At 43.1% G+C, this 15,363-nt stretch overlaps 1 protein-coding gene across 1 annotated transcript in view; it reads right to left on the reverse strand.

The window, feature by feature from the left end:
• The window catches only part of SLC10A4 (solute carrier family 10 member 4), a 44,428-nt gene that overhangs the window by 16,712 nt on the left and 12,353 nt on the right, over positions 1 to 15,363 (reverse strand). Inside the window, exon 2 of the mRNA XM_040334959.1 lies at positions 1,489 to 1,699. Within this exon, the coding sequence (XP_040190893.1) occupies positions 1,489 to 1,699 (211 nt within the window). The remainder of the gene's footprint in view (positions 1 to 1,488; positions 1,700 to 15,363) is intronic.

The following is a 15,363-nucleotide window of genomic DNA, read 5'->3' on the forward strand; positions in this document are numbered from 1 at the left end:
ATACGTTACGCCGCCGTAACTAAGGGCGCAAGTTCTTTCTGCATACGGAACTTGCGCCCAAAGTTACGGCGGCGTAACGTATCTGAGATACGTTATGCCCCCAGATAGATAGACTAATCTATCTGAATCCGGGCCTGGGTCTTCGGGTGAGTCACCTGTACACAACAATAGGGCAGAGCTGGGCAGCACTTGACACTGAAATATCAGGACACAGCAAAGGACTAAAACTTCAAGGGACAAGGGAATTTAAACTGGGAAGTTGGCAAGTATGAGACAGCTGCTTTGGGCCCCACAACAATGACAGGGCCCAGGGCAGCTTCCCCTTTTGCCCTGCCTTAAAGATGGCCCTGATAGTGTGCTGTTGACTATGTACAGTGTCATAATTCTGCCAGTGCTGAGGTATTTTTTTAATAATACAGTGAAAGATCTTTTGCAAAAAAAAAAATCAAACCAAGATTAGTGACTATTTTCTTCAGAAGCCTTTCCTTGCATGTTCTCCCTGTCAATTTTTTTTTCTGGACAATGGACAGTTCATTTCTGTTCCTAATGCCACGTACACACGATTGGAATTTCTGACAAGAAAAGTTTGATGTGAGCTTTTGGTTGCAAATTCTGACCATGTGTAGGCACCAACGTTTTTTTTCTGTCGGAATTTCCTGGTTCTCAAATATTCCGACAGGAAAAGTTCTTGACGGAAATTCCGATCGTCTGTATGCAATTTTGACCCACAAAAAAACATGCATGGTCGGAATCAAGTCGACGCATGCTCGGAATCATTGAACATAATTTTTCTCGGCTCGTCGTAGGGTTGTACGTCACCGCGTTCTTGATGGTCGGAATTTTGTGTGACCGTGTGTATGCAACATAAATTTAAGCCAAAATTCTGTTGGAAAAAAATCCACGGTTTTCTTGTCGAAATTTCTTATCGTGTGTACGCGGCATTATGCTGTATGATTCTAAATTTGTAGGAGACTTTTTTGCTTGACCTTAAGTCTCCCAACATTGTTGGAATAAAAAAATCAAACCATGCAAGCATATTGGAAAGTTAGACATGTGCACAACGAAAAAAATTGTTTTGATTCATTATTTACATAAATTTGTTTATTCGTTTTCAAATCGGTTTAGAATAGTTTTCGAATTCAAATAGTTTTCCAATTTCCAAAAATGAAATAAATAAAATAAAATAGAAAATAAAGCAATAGAATAAAACAATCTATTCTAGTCCTTTATTTCTATTCTATTTTATTCTCTTTGAAAATTGGAAAACTATTCAAATTCAAAAGTTTTCCAATTTGAAAACTATTCAAAAAGTTTTCCAATTTGAAAATGATTTGAATTAGAAAAGTATTCGAAAACTATTCAAATTCAAAGTTAATATATCATTTTGTATTTTAATTTTGAATGAAACGAACCGCACATTTCTATCCATTTGTTCTTCATGTGCAGTTATTTCATTTTTAAGTTAGGTTCTGTGATTTGGAAGCCTACCTTCAGTAAAACATCGGCAATCCTATTGTACCGATAACGTATAAAAACCCCTAGACCAATAGGCAGAAGAGTGCTACAGAGGGTCAGGCTCATGGCTCCAAATGGAAGAAATTGGACCAGTGTTGTGTTAATCCAGTGCCTGCTGTAGATCCACAGGCACAGCGGCATTAATATCAATGCCAGAATTGTAGAGGACGTTGTCATGATGATGCTGTAAAAGAGACAAAAACAACAACATTCTGTTACAAAGAGAATCTATCACTGGGCACCATTTTGTTAATTTATAAATATACATTTATATTAATATAACATATAGGTTAGACCAGCCTTTTTGGGATGCCTTGAGGGTTTCCTCAGGGTTGCCTTGGCAAAATGCCTATAAATTCCATAAAATATTGTATACAAGCCGACGTGTGGATGAAACCTGCCTTTTAGTTACACAAAGCCACAGGTTTTCATTGTGCACCATTACAACCTTCTAGCTTTCGGCATCCTAACGACCAATGGCTTCATCAGTTGATATGGAGGATGTCAGTGAGTGATTGAGAAAAATTAAGGGAGAAGAGAAACATTGGAATACCTAGTCCGTACCAGTTTCCAAAAGTGTATTTGCTTCGGAAGAATAAATGGAAGAATAAATCTCCTCTAAAGTTGGGTGTCCTACTTGTATGGATGTTGCTGCATTATGTAAAACTATTAGAATAGTTTTTACATTTTATAATGAGGTGCCTCAGGACTGTCCATAATTTTTAAAGGGTGCCTTGAGATTGTCCACAATTCTTTAACCACTTAAGGACCGCCTAACACCGATATACGTCGGCAGAATGGCACGGCTGGGCACGTACAGGTACGTTGCCTTTAAGGCCGTGTACAGACGACCAAACAAGTACGATGAAAGCGGTCCGCCGGACCGTTTTCACCGTACATGTCTGGCCGGGGCTTTCTGTACGATGGCTGTACTAACCATCGTACAGAAAGCCGCGCGTAAACAATACGCGGGGCGTGTCCGCGGTGTCGCCGTGTCGATGATGCGGCGACGTGGGCGGGCCTGCCAGTTAAATGCTTCCACGCATGCGTCGAAGTCATTCAATGCATGCGAGGGATGGCAGGCGCTCGGACATGTACGGTAGGTCTGTACAGACGACCGAACATGTCCGAGCGGGCAGGATTCCAGCGGACTGTTTTAAAACAAGTCCAGGAATATTTGCCCGCTGGGAAAAGGCCCGGCGGGCAAATGTTTGCTGGAATCCTGCACGCTCGGTCCTACACACGACCGAACATGTCTGCTGAAACTGGCCCGCGGACCAGTTTCAGCAGACATGTTTGGTCGTGTGTATGGGGCCTAAGAGCTCAGCCGCGGGCTGTTCCGAAGCTCCGTGACCGCAGGACCCGCGGACCCGATTGCTGCCAGTGTCCCGCGATCGGTCACAGGAGCTGAAGAACGGGGAGAGGTGTGTGTAATCACACCTTCCCTGTTCTTCACTGTGGCAATGTCAGTGATCGTCTGTTCCCTGATATAGGGAATGACGATCACTGACATCACACGTCGAGCCCCGCCCCCTATAGTTAGAAACACACATGAGGTCACACTTAACCCCTTCAGCGCCCCCTAGTGGTTAACTCCTAAACTGCAATTGTCATTTTCACAGTAATCAGTGCATTTTTATAGCACTTTTCGCTGTGAAAATGACAATGGTCCCAAAAATTGTCCGATGTGTCCGCCATAATGTCACAGTCACAAAAAAAATCGCTGATCGCCGCCATTAGTAGTAAAAAAAAAATATTAACAAAAATGCCATAAAACTATCCCCTATTTTGTAAACGCTATAAATTTTGCGCAAACCAATCGATAAACGCTTATTGCAATTTTTTTACCAAACATAGGTGGAAGAATACGTATCGGCCTAAACTGAGAAAAAATTATGTTTTTTTATATATTTTTTGGGGATATTTATTATAGCAAAAAGTAAAAAATATTGCATTTTTTTTAAAATTTACGCTCTATTTTTGTTTATAGCGCAAAAAATAAAAACCGCAGAGGTGATCAAATACCACCAAAAGAAAGCTCTATTTGTGGGGAAAAAAGGACGCCAATTTTGTTTGGGAGCCACATCGAGCAATTGTCAGTTAAAGTGACACAATGCCGAATCGCAAAAACTGGCCAGGACCTGCATAATGGTCCGGGTCTTCAGTGGTTAAGGGTGTTTTGACTGAAAAAAGAAACACTGGTTTAGACTATCTATGTATATACAGCTAGGCCTACATTAGAACAGTGCCAAACACTTCTACAGGTAGAAGGAAACATTTGATGGACATCGATGATGGGAATCCAGGAACTTGTGCAGTGAATTTTACGCAGTAGCGTTTTCCCTCAAGCTAAACTCTTTGATTGACAAAATATGTCTGTATTTACAAACTCACTTATAATTTTTCTTATGGCATCAGACATCAGGAGGCAGCCAAGTGTAGCACATCAATTCAAAAGGTCCAGAAATATCTTCCAGCTCAGATGTAATTTACAAAATACAGTGAGCTGTAGGCTAGCGATTGGCAGGCAACGTTAGGATTTCCTTTGAGCTGTATGAACTGAACAACCATTGATACGAAGATTGTTAGGGCATCAGACTTACTTATTTGGGATATCATAATTTGCAATAATTTGAAGTAACACTATGTGCCAGATTAGTCATTTAGTTTAAATTATACCGAGTGGCTTAAGAAAACGTGTCACACACTTGTGTTGGAGATAATAAAGTATTCAGAGACATGTTGATGTGTAATGTTTACAGCAGGGGTCTCAAACTCAAATTACCTGAGGGCCACAAGACAAGTTTTCATATGCCATGGGGGGCCGCATGCAAACTTTCAAACTTCAAAAACAACAGTACTGGTGTCAGCGAACACATTATTAACCCCCAGCACTGGTGTCAGCGAGCGCATTATTACCACCAGCACTGGTGTAAGTCAGGGTTTGACAAATTTGCTTGGAATCTAGGAGCCAGCTAAAAAAGTTAGGAGCCAGAAAACACACCCCGTCCCGACGAGCTTGCACACAGAAGCGAACACATATGTGAGCAGCGCCCGCATATGTAAACAGTGTTCAAACCACACAAGTGTGGTATCGCCGCGATTGGTAGAGCGAGAGCAATAATTCTAGCCCTAGGCCTCCTCTGTAACTTAAAACATGCAACCTGTAGATTTTTTTAAACGTCGCCTATGAAGATTTTAAAGGGTAAAAAAGTTTGTCGGCATTCCACAAGCGGACGCAATTTTGAAGCGTGACATGTTGGGTATGAATTTACTCGGCGTAACATTATCTTTCATAATATTAAAAAAAATGGGGATAACTTTACTGTTGTCTTATTTTTTAATAAAAAAAAAGTGTAATTTTTTCCCAAAAAAGTGCGCTTGTAAGACCGCTGCGCAAATACGGCGTAACAGAAAGTATTGCAACGATCGCCATTTTATTCTCTAGGTTGTTAGGATAAAAAAATATATATAATGTTTGGGGGTTCTAATTACAGGGAAGAAGATGGCAGTGAAAATAGTGTAAAATGACATTAGAATTGCTTAACTTGTAATACCAACGGCCACCACCAGATGGCGCCAGCTCACATCTGGTGGTAATAACTTGTAATACCAACGGCTCACCACCAGATGGCGCCAGCTCACATCTGGTGGTAATAACTTGTAATACCAACGGCTCACCACCAGATGGCGCCAGTTAAAAAAAAAATTTTTTCCTCTTTGCTCCCCCCACTTCCACCCTGCCTGGGGGCCATTTATAACTGGTCCGCGGGCCGCAAATGGCCTGCGGGCCGGTACTTTGAGACCACTGGTTTACAGAGATTTCCTGAGAACTGATACCCAAAAGCAACTTGCAGAGATTGATCATGCTCTTTCTGCTCTCACAGATTACAGTAGGACTGCATGAGATAACTACGCCTGACTGACAGGTTCTTTTTGTTGAAGGACAGACCCAAACTGCTTGGAATTGTTTGTTGTGCGTTTTAATCGATAACTGCCATTTTTTCCAGCCACGTATATTTTAACCTGAAACGTGTCCTGTGCTGACAGACACAGAGTAAAGTATAGCTGGCCCCACCATTTACTACATATACTTTTCCATAGTTCCATACCTGGTTTTATCAATGGATAACTGGAACTCCAGTAATGACAGGTATAGAGTCCAACAACTTAGGAGCCTAGAAGACATATCTTCAGGGGGCTTTGTAGTACATATTTGGATACGCTGCACATGTGACACATGCAATTATAACACCTACCCTTTAGATTACTTATTTTTTGCCTCAAAAAGTCATAAGAAGTTTTAAGGCCCCTTACACACGACCGGATCTGTCAGCTGGGATTTATCCGCGGATCAGTTCCAGTGGACAGATTCGGTCATGTGTAGGCCCGAGCGGACATTTTCCAGCGGATAAAAATCCAGCTGACGGATTCCCAGCGGATAAAAATTTGTACAGACTCACCGGATAAGTCCGCCCGATCCCCATCCCATTCGACGCATGCGTGGAAGTATTTATCTTCCAGGGTCGCGCACGTCGCCGCGTCATCGCGGGGATTTTGATCTGATGGAGTGTACAGCCATCAGATCAAAATCCGCCAGCGGACCTATCCGATGGAAACGGTCCGGCGGACCGTTTTCATCGGATATCCGCTCATCTGTACGAGGCCTAAGGCAATAATTGCTATTTTTATACAGAGGTGCCAAAAACTCAGTGTGGGGTATTTGAGGAAGAAGGATTACAGAAGGGAGAGAGGCCTGGCAGAGTATGAACTTTTCATTGGAATGATTGGAGAGCGCAGTGTGCATACTCATGCAGATTTTGTCTGAAACAGCATTATATAATGGAATTCCCTTTAAATATAAAACTTCCAATATGAAAAATTCCATAGGTTAAATCTGAAAGTTTCCCGAGACCCACAACTGTTATTGCAAGTCTTTTTTATGTGGAGAATTGAGCCCCCGACAATAGCACCTTTGTGAACAGAAGAAGCAACCTCACTCCGATTTGCGCATCACATACCCCACCTCTTCTCCACCTTCTCTAATACATTTCATGTGTAATGGGTTTAATCATAAAGATGTTCTTTATTATAGTTGAAATATATCTACGAAAGTAGAGTAGATGTGGGGGGCGTGATGCATACTCATTGTAGTGCAGCGATTCTCCTGTAAATACTGCTTGAGGCTGCTAGAATAAGGGGATGGGGGAGCAGGTGGGGCTTGAAAAGTAATTTCTTCTGTCTGTGATTATCTCCTTTAGCATACGTTACCTTGTTTGGTAAGAGTCGTACCCTAAACTTGTGTACTAAGAATTTCTCCACATGGGCTTGAAAAAAATGCAGGTCTTCACAAGTTTATTATTATACAGGATTTATATAGGATTTATATAGCGCCGACAGTGTACGCAACACTTTACAACCTTGAGGGTAGACAGTATAAATACAATACACGTTAATACAGTAGGAATCAGAGGGCCCTGCTCTTTAGAGCTTACAATATTAGAGTGAGGGTTAAGAGATACAAGAGGTAATAACTGTTAGGGATGAGCTGAAGGAGAAAATAAATGCACAGTTGCTAGGTGGGGGCCAGATAGGCTTCTCTGAAGAGATGAGTTTTCAGGGATCATAGGAAAATAGACAAAGTAGGAGCTAGTCGGACAGATTGGGGTAGAGCATTCCAGAGGATGGGAGAGGCTCGGAAGAAGTCTTGGAGGCGAGCATGGGATAAGGTGACAAGAGAGCTACAGAGCAAGAGGTCTTGGGAGGTGCGAAGAGGACAATTTGGTTGGTATTTTGAGACCAGGTTAGAGATGTAGCTGGGGCCAGGTTGTGGATGGCTTTTTAAGTTACTGTTAGTTTCTTGAATCTAATTCTTTGCTTGAGTGGCAGCCAATGGAGGGATTGGCAAAGAGAGGTAGCAGACGCCGAGCGGTTTGTAAGGTGGATGAGCTTGGCAGCAGCGTTCCTGATGGACTGAAGGGGGGATAACCTATTTAGAGGTAAACCAATAAGGAGGGAGTTGCAAAAGCCGAGGCGAGAGATGACCAGGAGTGGATTAGAAGCTTTGTGGTGACATTGGTTAGGAAGGGGCATATCTTGGAGACGTTGCGGAGGTTGAGGTGGTAAGCTTTGGACAGCGATTGAATGTGGGGCCGAAAGGAGAGTTCAGAGTCCAGGATTACACCTAAGACCTTGGTATGCAGGGATCGGTTAATAGCTGAGCCATTGGTTTTGACAGGGAAATCAGGGGAAGTGGCTCGTGGGGGGAGGAAATATCATAAGCTCGGTTTTGGATAGGTTGAGTTTGAGGAAGTGATTTGACATCCAGGCTGATCTATCTGTTAGTAAGTTGGTGATGCGTGAGGAGACAGATGGAGTAAGTTGGGGGTGGAGAGGTAGATTTGGGTGTCATCCGCGTAGAGATGATATTGAAAGCCATGGGAGGAAATCAACTGACCTAAGGAGGAGGTGTAGATTGAGAAAAGGAGAGGTCCAAGAACAGAAACTTTCCCTTAAAATACATACCAGACCGAAGGGTCTGGTATTGTCCGGGGGGCAAGGGCGGATCCAGAGTCTAGTCTCGGGAGGGGCACTTCCAGAAAATAAGGTGTTGCTTACAGAAATCAATTAGGTGTCCGGTGTGTCCGCTGCAATGTTGCAGTACCGCTAAAAAATCAATGATCGCCGCCATTACTAGTAAAAAATATTTAAATATAAATGCCATAAATCTATCCCATAGTTTGTAGACGATTGTCAGGGACTGCAGACATGGTACAAGAGATGGTCAGAGACTGCAGACATGGTACAAGAGATGGTCAGAGACTGCAGACGTGGTACAAGAGATGGTCAGGGACTGCAGACGTGGTACAAGAGATGGTCAGAGAATGCAGACATGATACAGGAGACGGTCAGAGACTGCAGACGTGGTACAAGGGATGGTCAGAGACTGCAGACATGGTACAAGAGATGGTCAGAGACTGTAAACATGGTACAAGAGATGGTCAGAGACTGCAAACATGGTACAAGAGATGGTCAGAGACTGCAGACATGGTACAAGAGATGGTCAGAGACTGCAGACATGGTACAAGGGATGGTCAGAGACTGGAGACATGGTACAAGGGATCGTCAGAGACTGCAGACATGGTACAAGGGATGGTCAGAGACTGCAGACGTGGTACAAGAGATGGTCATGGTACAAGGGATGGTCAGAGACTGGAGACATGGTACAAGAGATGGTCAGAGACTGAAGACATGGTACAAGAGATCAATGCAGCCTCATCAGTGCCCATCATTGCAGCCTCACTATACATATGAACGCAGCCCTACTTTTGTATATTAATGCAGTCCCACTTTTGTATATGAATGCAGCCCCACTTTTGTATATGAATGCAGTCCCACTTTTGTATATAAATGCAGTCCCACTTTTGTATATGAATGCAGTCCCACTTTTGTATATAAATGCAGTCCCACTTTTGTATATAAATTCAGTCCCACTTTTGTAAATAAATTCAGTCCCACTTTTGTATATAAATGCAGTCCCACTTTTGTATATAAATATAGCCCCACTTTTGTATATAAATGCAGTCCCACTTTTGTATATAAATGCAGTCCCACTTTTGTATATAAATGCAGCCCCACTTTTGTATATGAATGCAGCCCCACTTTTGTAAATGAATGCAGCCCCACTTTTGTATATTAATGCAGTCCCACTTTTGTATATAAATTCAGTCCCACTTTTGTATATTAATGCAGCCCCACTGTATATATAAATGCAGTCCCACTTTTGTATATAAATGCAGCCCCACTTTTGTACTGTATATAAATGCAGTCCCACTTTTGTATATAAAAGCAGCCCCACTTTTGTATATAAATACAGCCCCACTTTTGTATATAAATGCAGCCCCACTTTTGTATATTAATGCAGTCCCACTTTTGTATATAAATGCAGCCCCACTTTTGTATATAAATGCAGCCCCACTTTTGTATATGAATGCAGTCCCACTTTTGTCTATGAATGCAGTCCCACTTTTATATATTAATGCAGCCCCACTTTGTATATGAATGCAGCCCCACTTTGTATATGAATGCAGCCCCACTTTGTATATGAATGCAGCCCCACTATGTATATTAATGCAGCCCCACTTTTGTATATTAATGCAGCCCCACTTTGTATATGAATGCAGCCCCACTTTTGTATATTAATGCAGCCCCACTTTTGTATATTAATGCAGCCCCACTTTTGTATATTAATGCAGCCCCACTTTGTCTATGAATGCAGTCCCACTTTGTCTATGAATGCAGTCCCACTTTTGTCTATGAATGCAGTCCCACTTTTGTCTATGAATGCAGTCCCACTTTTGTCTATGAATGCAGCCCCATTTTGTATATGAATGCAGCCCCACTTTGTATATTAATGCAGCCCCACTTTTGTATATGAATGAAGCCTCACTGTGCATGGCACTCACCATGGCATTGCCTCGATCACACAGAGCAGGTATCTCCTCACCCGACGTGTGTCATGGAACAAACAGGAGCTGTAGGTCTGTGTTTGGCAGGGCAGTGTGCTCTAGCAAGGTCCCCCCCTAGACGGGCTTGTGTGATAGACAAAACACTGATTCAATCAGTGTTCCATCTCCATCTACTATCACATGAGCAGGTCTAGCACAGGCAGCACAGCCGAACACAGACCCAGCTCTCACACACAGCGAGAGATGCCCGGTGTCATACACGCAGGAGAGAGGGGGAGCGCTGCAGTCAGCTACAGCTCAAAGCAGCCTCAGGACAGGCAGCCTACCGGGCTGCGCCAGATCGGCCCTGGTGATGACAGAGAGAGAGTGAGAGACTCAGCAGCGGCAGCTGCAGGCACTGCAAAGCAGTTTTAAAAAAAATTATAATTTTTTTTTTTTTTTTTAAAGCCAATGTGACATGATTGTCTCGGGGGGGGGGGGGGGGGGCAGTTTCCCTGTTGCCCCCCCCCCCCCTGGCATGAGGTAGTGAACGAGCAAATCACCTCCGCTAGCATCGGAACATCGGAGCGGAGGTGATTTCCTTGTTCACTACCTCATGCCTTAATCCCACTGCTTAATTGTAAGTGTTATTACTTATTAAACCCTTCTCTTTGAATACATAATACGCTATGAGAGATCCCTCTTTTCTTGTCGTTCATGTGTTTACCCTGGACCATATGCTGAGCTCCATTCTGGCCATCTAGACGGATTGGTTATAGGGAGACCATACTTCCCACAGGCTCCATGAGACTGATGCAAAGCAGTCTTCCTTTTTGGTAAGCAGGCAATCTTATCTCACGGGTGTACTGCGGAAATCTATCCCACCATCAGCAACTAGGAGTTCATCACATTGCTTATTTTGCAGCTGTTTTTTTCACACGAAATTATGCTGGACTAAGTCACTTGTTTTTTTCACTTCACGGTTTCTGAGGTCTTATTTCTATAATACACCAACCTCTTCTTATTTTTCTGGTTTTCAATGATCACTCCAGAATGAACTTTTTTTTTTATTTTTCATGAACTATGGGCCAAATCCTCAAAAGAGATACGATGGAGTAACTGCTGTTACTCCGTCGTATCCCTGGTCCTAACTATGAAACTGATCCACAGAATCAGTTTCCCATAGTTAGGACGAAGATCCGACATGTGTAATTGAATTACACTGTCGGATCTTAAGGATGCAATTCTAGGCCAGCCGCTAGGTGGCGAGGCCATTGCGGCCGGCCTAGAATATGCAAATGACCAGTTACGGCGATCCACGAACGCTCCGACGGGCCCGTCGCTCTAAATCTACGTCGTTTACGTCGAGTTCCGCCGCGTAAAACTAGGGCTGAGCCCTAGTTGTCTTAAGCCATGTTAAGTATGGCCGTCGTTCCCGCGTCGAGTTTTAAATTCTACGTCGTTTGCGTAAGACGTCCGTAAATGGCGCTGGACACCATTTACGTTAACGTCTAAGCAAATGACGTCGAAGCGACGTCAGTTAGCGCAATGCACGTCGGGTAAGTTACCCGACGGAGCATGCGCAGTACGTCCGGCGCGGGAGTGCGCCTAATTTAAATGGGGCGAGTCCCATTTGAATAGGAACTCCTTGCGCCGGCCGGATTTAAGTTACAGCGCCGCAAATTTCCAGGTAAGTGCTTTGTGGATCGGCACCTAACGTGGTAATTTTGCGGTGGTGTAACTTAAATCCGAAAAGTTACGTTGCGCCGCTTCTTTGTGGATTACCCCCTATATATTTATCACTTATCAGCGCTGCACTTCTTTCTGTTTTTTTATGTTTTGTGAAATTGTTGTACACAATTTTTAGTGCCAGCAGCTTATTGTTTAACGGTTAAATCCATTTATCACTTTATGCTAGCGCAGCGTCAGCCTTTTGTTTTTTTCTGTCATAAAACAAATAGTATTTACTATTGTAGCAATATAGATTACAATTGCAATAAACAGTTATCCCAGGCACTATGGGCCAGATTCTCAAAGGCGTTACGACGGCGCAACACCATTAGCGCCGTCGTAACACCTCATCTGGCCCCGGGTATCTATGCAACTGATTCTCAGAATCAGTTGCGCATAGGTACCCATTAGATCTGACAAGCGTAAGGCTGTTACGCTGTCAGATCTTAAAAGTATTTTTTTTTCCCGCCGCTAGGTGTCGCATCGTCGCTTTTCCCCGTCGTCTATGCAAATGAGGTAAGTACGGCGATTCCCGAACATACGCGAGGTCGACGCAGCGAATTAACGTCGTTTGCGTAGCGTACCCGACGCGTAAGGTTGCCCCTGCTAATTAGCAGGCGCAACCAATGTTAACGATGGCCGTCGTTCCCGCGTCGAATTCAATAAAAATTACGTCGTTTGCGTAAGACGTCCGTGAATGGCGCTGGACGCCATTTACGTATACATCTAGGCAAATGACGTCGGGGCGACGTCATTTAGCGCAATGCACGTCGGGTAATTTAAATGGTGCCCGCCCCATTTGAATTGGGCGGGCTTGCGACGAGCAATCTAACGCTACACCGCCGCAAGTTTACAGGTAAGTGTTCTGAGAATCAGGATGTAAACCTGTAGACCTGCGGCGGTGTAACGTAGATCTCATATATTACGCTGCCCAGGAGCAGCGCGAATGTATGAGAATCTGGGCCTATCTGTTTTTCATGTCATCCCTCTAGTACCCAGCTTTACTAAACTGACATCAAATTTGTGAGCCAACAAAAAGGGATTGTGGGATTGGTGGTTCCATCAGGTGACTGTTCTCCTAGGTGCAAAAAATCAGGGAGTAAGGTGGTGTTTACTAAAACAGATAATCTAAATAGAAAAAAACACTGCAAATACAATAATGTAAATGATGTGCCAAATGATCCTGTGCAAATAAGCAATGCATAAAATAAATTGAATCTGTGCTCAATGTTCTGCAGAATTGCTAGACAGATGTGCAAATGAGCAAATAAAGGCAATAAAGTGCAAAGAATATGTAATCTGTGCCCAATTCTTCATATGCAAAATTGCGAACCGAAACAAATGTGCAAATGAGCAAGTAAATATACAGGCATCAATGGTGCAAATAAGCAATAGTGCAAATAAATTTGCAAATGGTAATTCCAAATATCCAACAGAAATTTGCAAAAAAAATGTCTGTGCCAAAAAACGAATGTGCAAAATGCAATTTATGAGCTTCCAAACGAAAGATGTGCAAAAATAATCTCTGTGCTAGAAAATTTCTGAGCAGTCCAAAAAAGTGCATACAGTCCAAGTGCAAATGCAAAATCCAATTTCTATTGAAATATCATCCAATTCAAGGTGCATGTGCCTCCATTCAATGCAGGTGCCCACGTTTCCCCCAGCCTCTCACCTCATCTGGCTCATAAATAAGCCTTTCTGATAAATTTCACTGCCCGAGCGATCACTGGCAGATCAATTTCTTGCTCATTCAAACACGTTCAGACTCCCTGAATTTTCATACTCAAATAACATAAAGAGGAAAAGGGGGGCTCCGTGGTGCAGTATATTTGATAAAAGTAATTTATTATATGGTAAATACACTTACAGTTATACGACAAACAAACAGCATGTATGTTGCGTTGCATCACTATCCACGTGACTTGTTCTCCTAGGTGACCATACACCCGGACCACATATCCTAGGGATCTTTGCTACCTTCAAAGAGATTGCCTACCATGCGGGGTACATCATCCTCACCCAACTGAGCAGGGGTCCACTGCTGTCTGTTGTTCATCGGACATCTGACCAGCATCAACTCTACAGTCCAGCGACAGAAAACTCTGTGCTTTGCATTGTGTGACCATCCCAAGCGAGTCCGCAGCCAGGACGTCTACCCAGGAGTCGCTGTCTGGAAGGAGCTGAAACGGTCTGGTCCTTGGTGAGACGACAATTGCCTACCTTTGCAAACTTTTCCTTGGTTGTTTTACTGGGACACTGTGTACAGACAGCTTTACTTTGGGAACACTTCACTGGACTTCTATTCAAACACTGCACATAGGCATCTTTAACTGCATCCATCACACAGTATAATACCACTCTGTTGTTACTACACCTTATTGGATATAGTTAATGAGCTCCGACTGCCGGTGAAGACCATCAGATCTGCAATGGGGACATTTTATCATTGCTACTTAAAGGGCCCTATTATCATTCTTGTTTAGCTTCATCTCTCATTAGGATAATAAGACGTTGAACAGGCTGGCCTGGGTTTCTCTCTCTAAAAGTATTGTTAGAATGGATGCTTAACTTTGCTTATCCTTTCAGGTTATGTCCAAGTGATAATTCATTGTGTATATATATATCCTGTTTTTGCCATCTGTTCTAACTGTTTTACTGGGGAAATCATTCTACTGAGCTGGTGCGGTTACGAAAACATCTTGTTGTTGCAACAACAAAGCTGTTGCCAACTTTCTGAGTTTGTGGAAAACCTGCACATGTGAAACAGAACAGTGGATGCCCAGGAGATCTGGTTTATATGTTGTATACCCCCGGAGGGGTGATTGGAGCTGGTAAGTGGGGACCCTTGTGGGGGAGCACCTGTAGTCACCTCAAGATCACTTGCTGTGTTCTAAAACACTTTCATTGTGAGACCACGCACCAATCTGAACATAGATGAATGGATATTTAATGCTGAATCATCATTGGACATTTATTTTCACTTCATTGGACTTTTTTGGAGTTGTTTTCACTTATTCACTTGGTTTATTTATTTTTGGTGGACGTTTTTCATGTAATGATATCTTCCTGACATAGGTTTGTTGACAATCATGGTATAACGCTAAGCAGCATTTGCTGGTTTGCATCACTATTATTTTACCTCAGTATTTACACCTATAGCCTTCTCATAGCAGTCACAGTTTAAAGGATTGATGCCTACACTGTTATATCCTAAAGGGATGGTTCATTCATATCGATAGCACTATACAATCACTGTTTATTTGCACCTTTTACACATTTGCAAAACCATATTTTGAGGTTTGGGAATATATATACAGGGCTCAAAATTTCAAGTCCTGAGCTACTAGCCAGGCCTCAAGAGTTACTCGCCACCAGTTGCCCCACCTAATTCATACACTGTCCTACGCCTAATTGCACCCGTAAACACGCCCTCGTAGATTATCTCATGGAATGACAATGTTTTATGCAGAATCAAGTTTCAAAATTAAATATTACCAACAACAACTTTAACAAAATGGGACAGGGCACTGGGGGCAGACCAGAGGGACAGGGCACTGGGGGCAGACCAGAGGGACAGGGCACTGGGGGCAGACCAGAGGGACAGGGCACTAGAACTGGGTCTCTTCCCCATTCTCTTGCTGTCTCCTCTGCAACTCCCATCCATCCTCTC

This window comes from Rana temporaria, chromosome 1 (assembly GCF_905171775.1).
Source record: "Rana temporaria chromosome 1, aRanTem1.1, whole genome shotgun sequence".
Classification (NCBI taxonomy): Eukaryota; Metazoa; Chordata; class Amphibia; order Anura; family Ranidae; genus Rana; species Rana temporaria.